Below are 13,428 nucleotides of genomic sequence, written 5' to 3'. Positions count from 1 at the left end.
ACCACTGTCTAAGATATAAAATATTTGATTCAGCCAGATGTCACACCACGTAATATCACCTTTGACCAAAGAAGCCACTTCATGGTGAACCAGAAATGGTGGCTGGCATGTAGTCATGAGTACAGTAGTCATATCACATTCAACAGCTGCCAGAAGCTACTGGTGTAATGGGCTAAGGCAGGATTTCTAAACCCCTGCATGATTGACATTTTGGGCCAAATAATTCTTTTCTTGTGTGGTGGTTTTCCAGCGCCTTACAGTGTATTTATCAGCATTGCTGGGTTGCTGGACTCTACCCACTAGATTCCAGTGGTACCACCCAGCTGTGAAAAACAAAAATATTTCCAGACACTGTTAAATGTCTCTACGGGGCGGGGTGGGGGTGTGGGACAGCAGACAAAGTCACCTCCAGTGTAGAACCACTGAGCTAATGGAGGAAACTTTTGAAAGGATATCTGAGTTGCCAGGTTGGACTAATTCTGTGACAATAGATGCTATCATCCAGGATGTGCTATCTACCTACCTATCTATCTATCTATCTATCTTAAATTAATGATTATTACATGATGTTATGTCCTTAATAGGTAGAATATTAGAATATATGGATCCAGGAACCTAGGGTATAAATAGGGGTGGGCCTTGCTTATGATCATCTTGGTTAGTCCACTTGGTTAATTTGCAACTCTAGACTTTGGGTTTACTCTAGTTCCCAGAGTAAAGATACTTCTACTAGAGGGTATAATAAAAAACGCATTAAACTTTAAACTAGAGCTGTCCCTGGTAACCTTGGGTTCCTTGTGGCCAAGAGGTGAGCAGGCAAGAACAGAGTCACCAAAGTGAAAGGGATAATTAACTCTGATCATTAGAAGGAGTTAGGACTGATGTCACCAAGTAGTAACAGAAAAGAATGTGTATTTTCCCCATTGATCTATTTGCCTATCTCTTGGTAATCTTTAGCCCAATTTTGATAGTAAAAAGACAAATGTAGTAGTAGGGTATGGTGACCAGGGCTCTCAGACACCTGAGGGATGACAGTCTAGCTCACAGCACACAGGAAACCACCTAGACTAGCAGAGTTGTTAAACCAGAGTAAGAGGAGTCAAGTATGAGTCAAAGAGGAAGAAAATGCTGAATATCCACTGTGGCTCTGAAAACAGCGGTAGCGGCAGGCCTACAATTTATTCCCCTCATCTTCCTCTTATAAAATTCTCAGTTACAGAGATTAATGAGAATCTTGAACTAGCTGTTCCCAGATCTTATGAACCTACAGTATGAAGCAAGTGGATATGAGTCACACATGGGCTGGACTGTGGAGGCTGATGTGGTACATCACTCAGATTTCCCCTTCAGGAATGGGACGCTCACACTCTGGGGGGGTTGGGTTTCCAATGACTCACAGCAGAGACCCTTCCAGGGACTTGCAGTTAGCCGAAGGGAGCTACTTCTCCCTAGATTTCACTCCCTCCAGGGGCAAACCACACCCAAAACTCGATCAGTGTGGGGAGATAAAGACCTGTCCCCCTTGCCTCAATTTGGGACAAATATTAAGAGCTGTCCCAACTCTAGAACTTCTCATAAAATTGATTGTGACTTCTCTTCCAAATGCACTGGAGTTCAACTTCCTCCATCCAAGTCTCCTTCTCTTATTCCTTGCAGAAGTTTTCCCCAAGAGCACTCTCCAATTAACTCCCTGCATAGAATCTCTTCTCCAAGTCTTTTTCATGGGAAACCCAACTTAAGATAGGGACAGACATCAAGCTATGTTTCTCAAGTTGCACTGAATAGTGCAATAGAAAAAGGGACAAACAGCTCATGCAGCTCAATATCAAAAAAACAAACAAACAACCCAGTCAAAAAGTGGGTGGAAGATCTAAATAGACATTTCTCCAAAGAAGACATACAGATGGCTAAAAAGCACATGAAAAGATTCTCAACATCACTAATTATTAAAGAAATGTAAATCAAAACTACAATGAGGTATCACCTCACACTGGTCAGAATGGCCATCAGCAAAAAGTCTACTAACAATAAATGCTGGAGAGGGTGTGGAGAAAAGGGAAAACTCCTACACTGTTGGTGGGAACATAAATTGTTACAGCCACTATGGAGAACAGTACAGAGGTTGCTTAAAAAACTAAAAGTACAGTTACCATATGATCCAGCAATCCCATTCCTGGGCATATATACAGAGAAAACCGTAATTCAAAAAGATACATGCACCCCAATGTTCATTGCAGAACTATTTACAATAGCCAGGACATAGAAGCAACCTAAATGTCCATTGACAGAGGAATGGATAAAGAAGATGTGGTACATATATACAATGGAATATTACTCAGCCATAAGAAAGAATGAAATAATGCCATTTGCAGTGACATACTCATACTGAGTGAAGTAAGTCAGACAGAGAAAGATAAATACCATACGATATCACTTATATGTGGAATCTAAAAAAAAGGGTGCAAATAATCTTATTTATAAAACAGAAATAGAATCACAGATGTAGAAAACTTATGGTTAACAGTGGGGAAAGGGGGTGAGGAGGGATAAATTGGGAGATTAGGATGGACATACACACACTACTATATATAAAATAGATAGCTAATAAGGACCTACTGTAAAGCACAGGAAACTCTACTCAATACTCTGTAATGGCCTATATGGGAAAAGAATCTAAAAAAGAGTGGATATATGTATATGTATAACTGATTCACTTTGCTGTACACCTGAAACCAACACAACATTGTAAATCAACTATACTCCAATAAAAAAATTATTTTTAATTTAAAAGGGATAAATTATATATAAAAAAATTTGGAATTGGTCTCTATGGTACAAATGAAGTAAACGTGTTAAAGTTACAGAGAAAAGTCTCTCTAGAAAAAATAGAAAAAAATTCATTACTTTGTAATTTGACAAAAAATAGTATATAAATCATCAAAGTTTAAAGGTAAAGTGTTGATTAAAATAATTCTCCTCTGAGGGCTTCCCTGGTGGCGCGGTGGTTGAGAGTCCACCTGCCAATGCAGGGGACACGGGTTTGTGCCCTGGTTCGGGAAGATCCCACATGCCGCAGAGCGGCTGGGCCTGTGAGCCATGGCCACTGAGCCTGTGCATCCGGAGCCTGTGCTCCACAATGGGAGAGGCCACAACAGTGAGAGGCCTGCGTACTGCAAAAATTAAAAATAAATAAATAAATAAATAAATAAATAAATAATAATAATAATAATAATTCTCCTCTGAGAAATGCAAATCAAAACTACAATGAGGTATCACCTCACACTGGTCAGGATGGCCATCACTAAAACATCTACAAATGATAACTGCTGGAGAGGGTGTGGAGAAAAGGGAACCTTCCTACACTGTTGGTAGGAATGTAAACTGGTGCAGCCACTATGGTAAACAGCATGGAAGTTCCTTAAAAAACTAAAAATAGAGTTACTGTATGATCCTGCAATCCCACTCCTGGGCTTATTTCTGGAAAAGATGAAAACTCTAATTCAAAAAGATACATGCACCCCAATGTTCATAGCAGCACTATTTACAAGAGCCAAGACATGGAAGTATGTCTATCAACAAATGAATGGATAAAGAAGATAGATAGATAGATAGATAGATCACAATGGAATATTACTCAGCCATAAAAAATGAATGAAATAATGCCATTTGCAGCAACATGGAAGGACCTAGAGAATACCATACTAACTGAAGTACATCAGACAGAGAAAGACAAGTATCATATGATATCTTATATGTGGAATCTAAAATATGATACAATGAACTTATTTACAAAACAGAATCAGACTCACAGAAATAGAAACCAAATTCATGGTTACCAAAGGGGAAAAGGGGGCAAGGGATAAATTAGGAGTTTGGGATTAGCAGATACAACTTGTGTATATAAAAAAGATAAACAACAAGGACCTACTGTATAGCACATGAAACTATATTCAATGTCTTATAATAAACTATAATGGAAAAGAATCTGAGACAGAATATATATATATACATATATACATATATATATAATATATATATATATGTACATATATAACTGAATCACCTTGCTGTATACCAGAAACTAGCACATTGTAAATCAACTATATTTCAATAAAAGAAAAAAGAGAGAAAATAATTCTCCTCTGAAATCTAACAGAAATGAGGTAGAAATTGTGAATTATTAATTGGCATTAAAATTTTATTCCTTGTATCACATCTAGTGGGCACTAACTCCATTTCTCCTTTATGTTGTGTCCCTGGGAAAAGGGGAATTAAACTAAAATATGCCCAAGGAAAAGTAAGGATAAACAGTTATGAATCCTGGCTGTATCAATAACTGAGTTTCTTCTTTGGATATTTACTTATAATTTTGGTTACATTAAATATGTATTTACCTTTCTGGGGTATTTGAAAATATCCATAGTGACTAGTAATAAATCACATTATTTTCAGAAAAAAATCAGCATCTTTTTTACAATGAGGAAAAAGTCTATTATTCAAATTTTAAGTTGAATTTTGAAGTGCATTTCTCTTCTCCAAATCTCTAGAGTTTAAAATATTTAATGCTTTGAAAATTAATTTTGAAACCTGTGGATAATCTCAGACTCAGTGGTCTTACATCGATCTTAAGCATGGGTGACTCAGCTCTTTGATGTTAGCACAGTGCAAGAATTTTCAGGTATTGTTAATGTGGCTCAGAATTCTTTGAATAAATTTAGATTCCTAGCAGATAATTGACCTAAGTGACTTTGGGAGGTCCCTATAACTTAAATAAATAAAAAAAAACTATAGTTCCACACATAAATAATATGTGGATGCAGTTTTATGCCACAATAGAATTTCCCAAGTTAATCTCAATAATAATTTATTAGGTCTAAATGATTACCCCAATATCTTAGCTAATTTTTGAAAAAAAAATTAAATACATTTATGGTAAAAAAAAAAAAGGAAATTTAAATACGATTGAACACACATACACATTAAAGGAAGTAATTGAGCATAGCAGATCTCAGCCCATTATCTGAAGTTGGCAAGGATATTTCATTTCATACATCATTTAGAGACTAATTTGCCACAATGATTCTGTAAATATAATAGTTCTTAAGATGTCAGCAGAATGAGAAGGGGGAAAAAAAGTTTGTTTTCAACAAATGTCTATGCCAAGATGTGCATATCTCCAGTCCTGTCAGGGGTATATTCACATTTGATTGAGCTAATATGCCTGACTTTTTATAAGCTCAAAAATGAGATAAAATAAACAACAAAAATGACATTTCAAAACAGTGACTTAATTTTCATTTGTTTTGAAGGATCCATAATATTTAACAGCACATAAATTAGATGCTGGAATGTAATGGATCATTCCCTGTCAATATTTAATTCATAATTACGTTTCCTTTGGGGCCAATTTAGAGATAAGGTAAATGAGAGAAAATGGGCCCAAGTGTCCGAGAAAGATAAGTCAATGTCAAACTCTGGCTACAAACATTAACTAGCAAATTACACAAAGAGGTATAAAAAAGAAATAATTTATGAAGTTCATTAATTGCTTCTCACAATATTGGACAAAATACCTACCTGCCCATCATTTTCCAAATGTGTCAACATTATATCATTAAAGAAGATGTCAATCAAGAACTTTTGCAATCAACCAGGACATCCAGGACCCTAGTAAGATATAAAATAAATAAATAAATAAATATCCAAGCCTTTGTCTTAAAATGTTTACAATTTAAAATAGGAAACATATCATAAGCATTTACATTCAAAAATTTATAGAAAAAGAAAGGTAGATACTGTAAATAGATAGATACATCTGTCCATACATACATGGATAGAGGGATTAAGAGGTAGATAGATATGGATATTACTGAGTACGTAGCTTTTTATCAGACAATTTTCCAAGCAATATAAAATTTTAACTCATTGAATCCTCAACAAATCCTGTGTTATCATTAGTATTTAAAAAATGAAGAAGTTGAGATTTTAAAAAGTTAATACATTTGATGAAATTCCAATAGTTAAGAAGTGATGGATAAAGTAATCCTACATCTGCCTGCCTGGCTTCAAAGCAAGTACTCAACCATGATGCTTGCTGCTTTCCTCTCTATAAATAGGATATTACATTTAGCATTAAAATGCTGTAATTATTTAAAAGAAGCCTTAAATTGTTTCTTGGAGATCATTACTGTGCACCCAGATTCTGAGTAGGCCAGGGGGGTAGTGTAGGACTCTGCTTTTTTTTTTTTAATAAATTTTTATTTTTTAGTTATTTATGGCTGCATTGGGTCTTCATTGCTGAGTGCGGGCTTTCTCTAGTTGCGGCGAGCAGGGGCTATGCTTTGCTGCAGTGTGTGGACTTCTCATTGCGGTGGCTTCTCTTGTGGAGCACGGGTTCTAGGTGCGTGGGCTTCAGTAGTTGTGGCACGCGGGCTTAGTTGCTCCGTGGCATGTGGGATCCTCCTGCACCAGGGTTCGAACCCGTGTCCCCTACATTGGCAGGCGGATTCTTAACCACTGCACCACCAAGGAAGTCCCTCTGCATTGTTTTATAAACACACCAGGCAATTTTGTTACAAGTGGTGCATCATCCACAATATGAAAGCACTTACAGAACTCACCTTGTAGCTATAATTCAATGCAAAGGTAAAATATGTGTCATTAAGGGAAAATACATAGACACCAGAGGGGATTACTTCTGGGTTTTTTTTGTAGCACAAGCAGCCACAATCTAAGAGAAGAGAATTTTAAATGAGCAATTTAAATGATGTAATCCACAAGACCAACAGCTATCTTCCCATGAGTTTTCTCACTGACATCATTTACAATGTAACTATTCGGTTTTACCTTCTCTTCATAATGTCAGCAGCTAATATTTTTTAATTTTGAATTCTGAAATAGTTGTAGATTTACATACAATTATAAGAAATAATACAGAGAAATTCCATTTACCATTTGAGACATTTCCCTCCATTTTTAAATCTTGCATAACTGTAGTAAAAGGTCATAACCATAAATTTCCTATCAATATAACCCACTGATCTTATTCAGATTTCATATTTTATAGGTATCCATTTATCTGTTTGTATTTAGTTCTACAAAATTTTGTCTCATGCATAGATTTTTTGTGTGTGTGACCACCATCAGAGCCACAGAATATTTTCATCTCAAGGATCCCACAATGAAACCTTTCTAAGGCCACAGCTACAACCTTCCTTCTCCCTTCCATAATCCCTAGCAACCACTAATCTTCATCTCTATAATTTTTTCTGTTTCATAATGCTATATAGATGGAATCACAGCATATCTAACCTTTTGAGACTGGCTTTTTTCACTCAATGTATTGATAATTCCCCTGAATTCAGCATCATCCCCGTTGTTGCTTATATCAGTGGTTGCTTCCTTTTTATTGCTGAGTAGTACACCATAGTATGAACGTACCACATTTTGTTTAACTATTTACCTGTTGAAGGATATTTGGGTTGTTTCCAGTTTGGGGCTCAAATCAAAAGCCAAGACTCATTCTTGATACTTTTTTATTTCATCAGTTCCTACATCCAACTACTAAGAAATTTTTATTAATACTACTTGCAAATATATCTCAAATCTATCCACCTTTATGGGATACATTGTCTAAGTCATTATTGTCTCTTTCCTGCCATGCAGCCACAAGTCCTTTAATTGGCAACTTTGTCTCCTTATAAGCCACAGTGATTACAGGTAGTCTTTTTACTAGCCTCAGAGTTTCTTCACGATCTGGTCTCTCTCTCATCTGTTACCAACTGCACCCTCACCCTTTGTCAATAAGATTTAGCCGCATTCGTCTTCTTTTCTTTCTTAAGCTTATTTTTTCGGGGTCATTGCAAGTGCCAGTCCTCTGCCTGAAGCATCTCTTAGCCTTACTTATGCTTGGCCAACTCAAATGTCACCTCCTCAGGCAGATCTTTCTTAACCCCCATATCTAATGTTGAACACACCCATCTCACTTGTATGCTGATGGGAGCTTGCTTCAATTTCTTTTCAGGATGCGTCACCACTGAAATAACCCAATGTGTTAATTGCGAATCACTCACATAAGAATATTAGCCACTTGCTAGCTTAAAATGTCTCTCTCTTACTCACTGCTGTATTTCCAGAACTTGAATGGTATGACACCTGGAATATAGTACTTACTAAATGTTTGTTTAATAAATACATGCATTAATCTATCTGTTTATCACCTACCTATCAAATGTTCTTTAAAATATGAACTGAAGTTAATCTGGCAATTTGTTCTCCTGTGACCAAATTCATACATTGTCTGCCTTAAACCCAGAATTCTTCATTTTTCCTTAAATATCATATGCCCTTCCCCATTTTCTTTCCTCCTCATAGAATATTTAATTTCACCAGTCCACACTCCTTCTTTATTTGAGAAATTCTTACAGTAGTTTAGGAGGAATCAGGAAAAATATTCCCTGATCTTACAACAAGGTTGTAAATGCTAACCAGAAAGAAGGGACTTCTGGCTAACAATCAGTATTTCAGCTGTTTTGCTGCTTGAGAGTCAAAAGTACATAGTTATACTACAACATACTCATGTTCATCAGGCCGAGATTTTTTTTGTCATCTTGTGACATGTCTTTCAAATTCACGTTTGAAGAAGTTACAAATGTCAGGATTTGGTGGAGGCAGGGGTGAAGGCACGTGAAGAGAGTCTCCAAATTCTGAAGTTCTTATTCACAATTCATTGCTTGTAAACTTATTCCTCAACTTGGCATGCATTTCTGTTACCCTTCTTCCTTTTATTTCACCACCAATGTGCAGGCCAGCTGTCCCACCATGTTTTTGAATAGGGTACCATTATCCATGCAGTAAGGACTTTAATATAGAAAAATTATTCTTTGTTAATGTTAACTATCACTAGCAGAATGAGATATTTAAAACAATGCATAAGGAGGCCAAAAAAAGGAGTATTAAAAAAATCCCTAGGTGCATAATTATATTTCTGAGAGCAGGGCAGCTTAGGTCAGCAGCCTGCTTTACTTAGAGGAAGCCTTTGACAGTCTTCATGCTTTGGTTGCTCAATAGTATTCCATCAGGAGTAAACTGAGTTTCTGGTAACACATTTGCTCTAAAGCAGCATAAAAACTAATGACCGTGTCCAGCTATGTACACTGCCGGCAGCTACAGTATGCCAGGAAAATTGCTTAAATTTGGATTTCTGATACTCTTGCTCAATCAAAGGCTGTTTTGAATATTGGCAGACCAGACAATAAACTCATTGTGCATTTTCTGGATAGATATAGACTCTGAAACTGGCTTATCTCCCTTCAGAACTCTGATTATTTCAGCAATGATCATGTCCTTTCAATGTTCCACCCTGGCATCCCATTACAGAGCACAAAGACTTTCAAACTATGGAATGAAAAATGTTGGGGAAAGGCCAACTTGAGGACAGCGTTTTGGGATTAAAGACTTCTTATATACTTGTCAGAGTCCTAGCTTTAAATAAAAACAGTAACTCTTAGGGGGAAAAGAAAAGACTTGGATGCTAGTAGGTGATAAATGTGTAGACCTGTTTGACCTCACGTGCTGTAAGGGTGGGTTTATTCATGGGTTTATTCTTTAATACTTCCCTTGTAGTTTCTCTTATTACTTCCTCTATTCTACCTCCTTTTTTTTTTTTGCGGTACGTGGGCCTCTCACTGTTGTGGCCTCTCTCGTTGTGGAGCACAGGCTCCGGATGCGCAGGCTCGGTGGCCATGGTTCACGGGCTCAGCCACTCCGCGGCATGTGGGATCTTCCCGGACCGGGGCACGAACCCGTGTCCCCTGCATCGGCAGGCGGACTGTCAACCACTGCGCCACCAGGGAAGCCCTCTACCTCCTTTTTTATGCGATGTCTTTCTTCAGTAACATTTATTGGGTATGCATTTACATTTATGGTACACTAAAATAAAGGAGAGAGAAAGACTTTACCAGATAAAGAAAAACTGAGGCAGTTTGTCTGCACTAGTCCTGCCCTACAAGAATTACCAAGGGAAATTCTTCAAGTTGAAATGCATAGATGTTAAACAGCAACATGAGAATATGTGAAAGTACAAATCTCACTGGTAAAGTAAATATACAAACACAGAATATTGTAATATTGTAATGATGGCATGTAAATCACTTTTAATCCTAGTATAAAAGTTAAAAGACAAAAGTATTAAGAATAATTGTAACCACAAAAATGTTTTAGTGGATGCACAACATAAAAAGAAGTAAAGGCTGACATCAATAACACAGTGTAGGGGGTGGAAATAAAAGTGTAGAACTTTTGTATTGAAGTTAAGTTGTTATCAGCTTAAAATAGATTGTTGGAGCTATGAGAGACTGGATGCAAGCCTCAGGGTAACCACAAGAGAAAGATCTATAGCAGATACACAAAAGATAAAGAGAAAAGAATCCAAGTACATCACCACAAAAATGATTAAACCACAAAGAAAGACGTCAAGAGAAAAGGAACAAGAGAAGCACAAAAAAGACAGAAAACAGTTAACAAAGTGGCCGTAATATGTCCTTACTTATCAATAATTACTTTAAGTGTAAATGGATTAAACTCACCAATCAAAAGACACAGAGTGACTGAATATATTAAAAAAAACAAACAAAAAAAGACGCAAGCCCAAACTATATTGCAGTCTACAATACACTCGCTTTAGATTTAAAGAGATCCGGAATTAAAAGTGAAGTTATGATTTTTGCTTTAAAGAAACATATTTGAAGAATTCAAAAACATTCTAAATGTTTCAAAAGAATTCTCAGTTCCAGTTTTATCACACTGCCTCTGTATTTTTTCTTCTATTCTTAATATCCTATAAAAATTATTTCTTCCCCTAGGTTTGAAATATAGAACCACACATATGACTCCCAAACCTACATGGGCAAAGTCATATCCTCAAAATTTCTCTTCATTTGGTTGACCTCAGATCATCCAGTGTCTACACTCATCAGTTATCAACTCCTCCACCTCAAACACAGACAGGCATTTTATTACTGGTCATTTTCCATTATGCCAACCTAAACAATGCTTCATTCCCTTAGTACTAACATAATCATCTCCCATATACATTTTGATGATCATTTCTTTTGATGGTTTTCCTTTGCTTTCATTTTCAGAAGTTTCACAATAAGGAGCAGAAACATTTTCTCAGATAAAATTATATGAGCGCATAGATAAAGTAAAAACAAGTAGAGCTCAGAGCCACATTCATAGAAGTTCCGTTCCTTGAAGAAAACAATTTAGTTAGAAACTCAGCAACTTACAACTAGAGTCCTTAATAGCTAGCTTCTTATTCACATTTTCTTATTTATTTCATCTTTAGACATTAGAAAAATAACAAAATTTCAGAGATGTCATAGAGTGAATTTTGTGGCTCAACAGGGCCCAAAGGACTCGTTAAAATTCACAGATTCAAAACTCACTCTATCAATGCATCAAGAGTTTGCTTTAAGAATGATGCTCATCAAACCAAGATGATGGAAACCACTGTGTTTATTATACATGGGCTTTTACAGATTCATAAAAGCCAGGTATGAGCTAGATCACTCTCTGCCTCTTATTGATCTTCTTAACTCTGGCTGAACCACCAAATTTAAAGCCTGTTATTGTTGAAAATTTATTTTTTTTCCTTTCATATTATTTCACTGACTTCTGCATGCTTTTCTGCTTTCTGAAACATGAGTATTGCCTTTATTCCACCTATGTTAGTCTAATAAGTCCAACTCATTTACCATAACCAAAGATACTTCAACATTTTGAAGCCTTGGAGCCTCTACTGAAGACATGGTCTCTGTGGGTGTGGGTGTGGGTGTGGGTGTGAGTGTGCATGCAGGTGCACACTTGTTGGGTTGAAGAGTGTCCAAGGTCATAATGAAGACACATGGACTTCCGAGACTTCTTCAGGTGGTCTTACCTCCCCCATCTTACAATCTTATATTTTCTCTTGGTCCCTTAATTTGGTCAACATCTGGGCTCCCTCACGTTCTAGCCTAAGACCCAAGTTGTTATCAAGGTATTTTCCTACAAAGCTTCTCTTACTTCTCAAAAGAATTTTGGTAAAGGTGAAAGCTTCTAAACAAAAAATAATTGGGGGGAAAAAAGAGAATTTGATAGTCTTAAGAGATGTATTGTTGCACCAGATCAATCTTATCAGTACCTTTCCACCTGGTGACTAGAGCACACGTATCTACTACATAGTGTTTCTCTCTCTTGGTCAGTTTTCCTGAAAAACAGACATATTTAGTTCCTGATTTTGTACAATGTGCGCATATCTCAGAACATGCATCCACTTCTTTTCATCTTGACACATTCTTTCTCCAAAAACACTAAGATGTGTTCCAGTCCTGAGGATACACTCCTTTCATCTTGATATTTTTCATGTCTCTTCACTTACAGAATCACAGAAATTGTTTTGTCATAGATGACTTGCAGAAATAGCAACACTCCTCCCTTATATATTATTATTCATTTAAATACCAGTAGGATGTTTATTTTCAACCTCTGGAGCAAATTCGAGTAATTCTTTCTATGCTGACTATACAATAGGTTCTTTAGGCCTAATGTTAATCTTTGTACCCCAGGAAAAGGCCTAGTAGTGGCTCTTGATGGCTTTTTATATCAAATCACAGGCTTTTTATAACAAATCCACAATTAGTAATATGCAGGATATATTTCAGAAAATATTTTCTGAAGAGAATATAGTGAGCAAATACCTGATGTTATTTAGAGTTGGAAAAATCCCACCGTCATGTAAACAAATGGCTACTTCACATATGTAGGTGTGTATTGTGTATGCATGTATTTATCCTACACCTTACTTTCCCTGAAGTGAATCCATGTATACCATGGAAAAATAAGTTTTTCTTACTTGTTTACCTTTACCTCTGGGAAGAAAGGTAACAAAGGTCTATATTATGGAACCATTTGGCCAGTTTTAGACCACTGAAACATTCCACCAGGAAAATAGTAGTAGTCCAATTTTCATTTTCTAATCTTTCTTTGGATCTCTGCTTGGCACTTGAAGCTTTCTTTTAAAATGGATGTAAGGGCTGTAAAGGTTAAGAGGAGACAGAAAACCTAATGCTTTAAAGTTCACTTATCATTTATCCAACATAAATTCTCTGGGAGGAGAGTTCACTGAAAGCTTATCAGTCCTTCCTATTGTTTGATATCTTGACACCCAATTAATTGGGGCTTCAAGAGTTTAGCTCAACTTCAAAAAGAAGAAAAATAAAATTCCCTTTTTCTCCCAGACCTTTCTGCCCTATAAAGGTCTATTTTATAACATCATATTTATGCATTTTTAAACTCTCAATTTTATTCGTTTTGTGGAAATTACACATTGTAATGAATTACACATCTTACCCAATAATATGGTAGCCTTAAGATAAAAGCAAAGTATTT

General features: G+C 36.3%; 1 protein-coding gene across 6 annotated transcripts in view; it reads right to left on the bottom strand.

The window, feature by feature from the left end:
• Positions 1-13,428, bottom strand: part of LOC308622814 (uncharacterized protein) — a 583,450-nt gene that overhangs the window by 437,460 nt on the left and 132,562 nt on the right. For 4 of the 6 annotated variants that reach the window (XR_014016684.1, XM_081244446.1, XM_081244447.1 and 1 more), the window contains exon 2: positions 5,578-5,666. Coding sequence is in view for 3 of the 6 variants with exons in the window: in XM_081244446.1 (XP_081100572.1) it covers positions 5,578-5,607 (30 nt within the window). In the remaining 3 variants the exon portion in view is untranslated. Of the gene's footprint in view, positions 1-5,577; positions 5,667-13,428 lie in introns of those variants that run through there. The other 2 variants (XR_014016685.1, XR_014016686.1) reach the window with 1 other exon arrangement.

This window comes from Mesoplodon bidens, assembly GCF_964165515.1.
Source record: "Mesoplodon bidens genome assembly, chromosome: 9".
Classification (NCBI taxonomy): domain Eukaryota; kingdom Metazoa; phylum Chordata; class Mammalia; order Artiodactyla; family Ziphiidae; genus Mesoplodon; species Mesoplodon bidens.
Note: the sequence above shows the minus strand (reverse complement) of the source record. Positions and strands in the feature narration are given on the sequence as shown.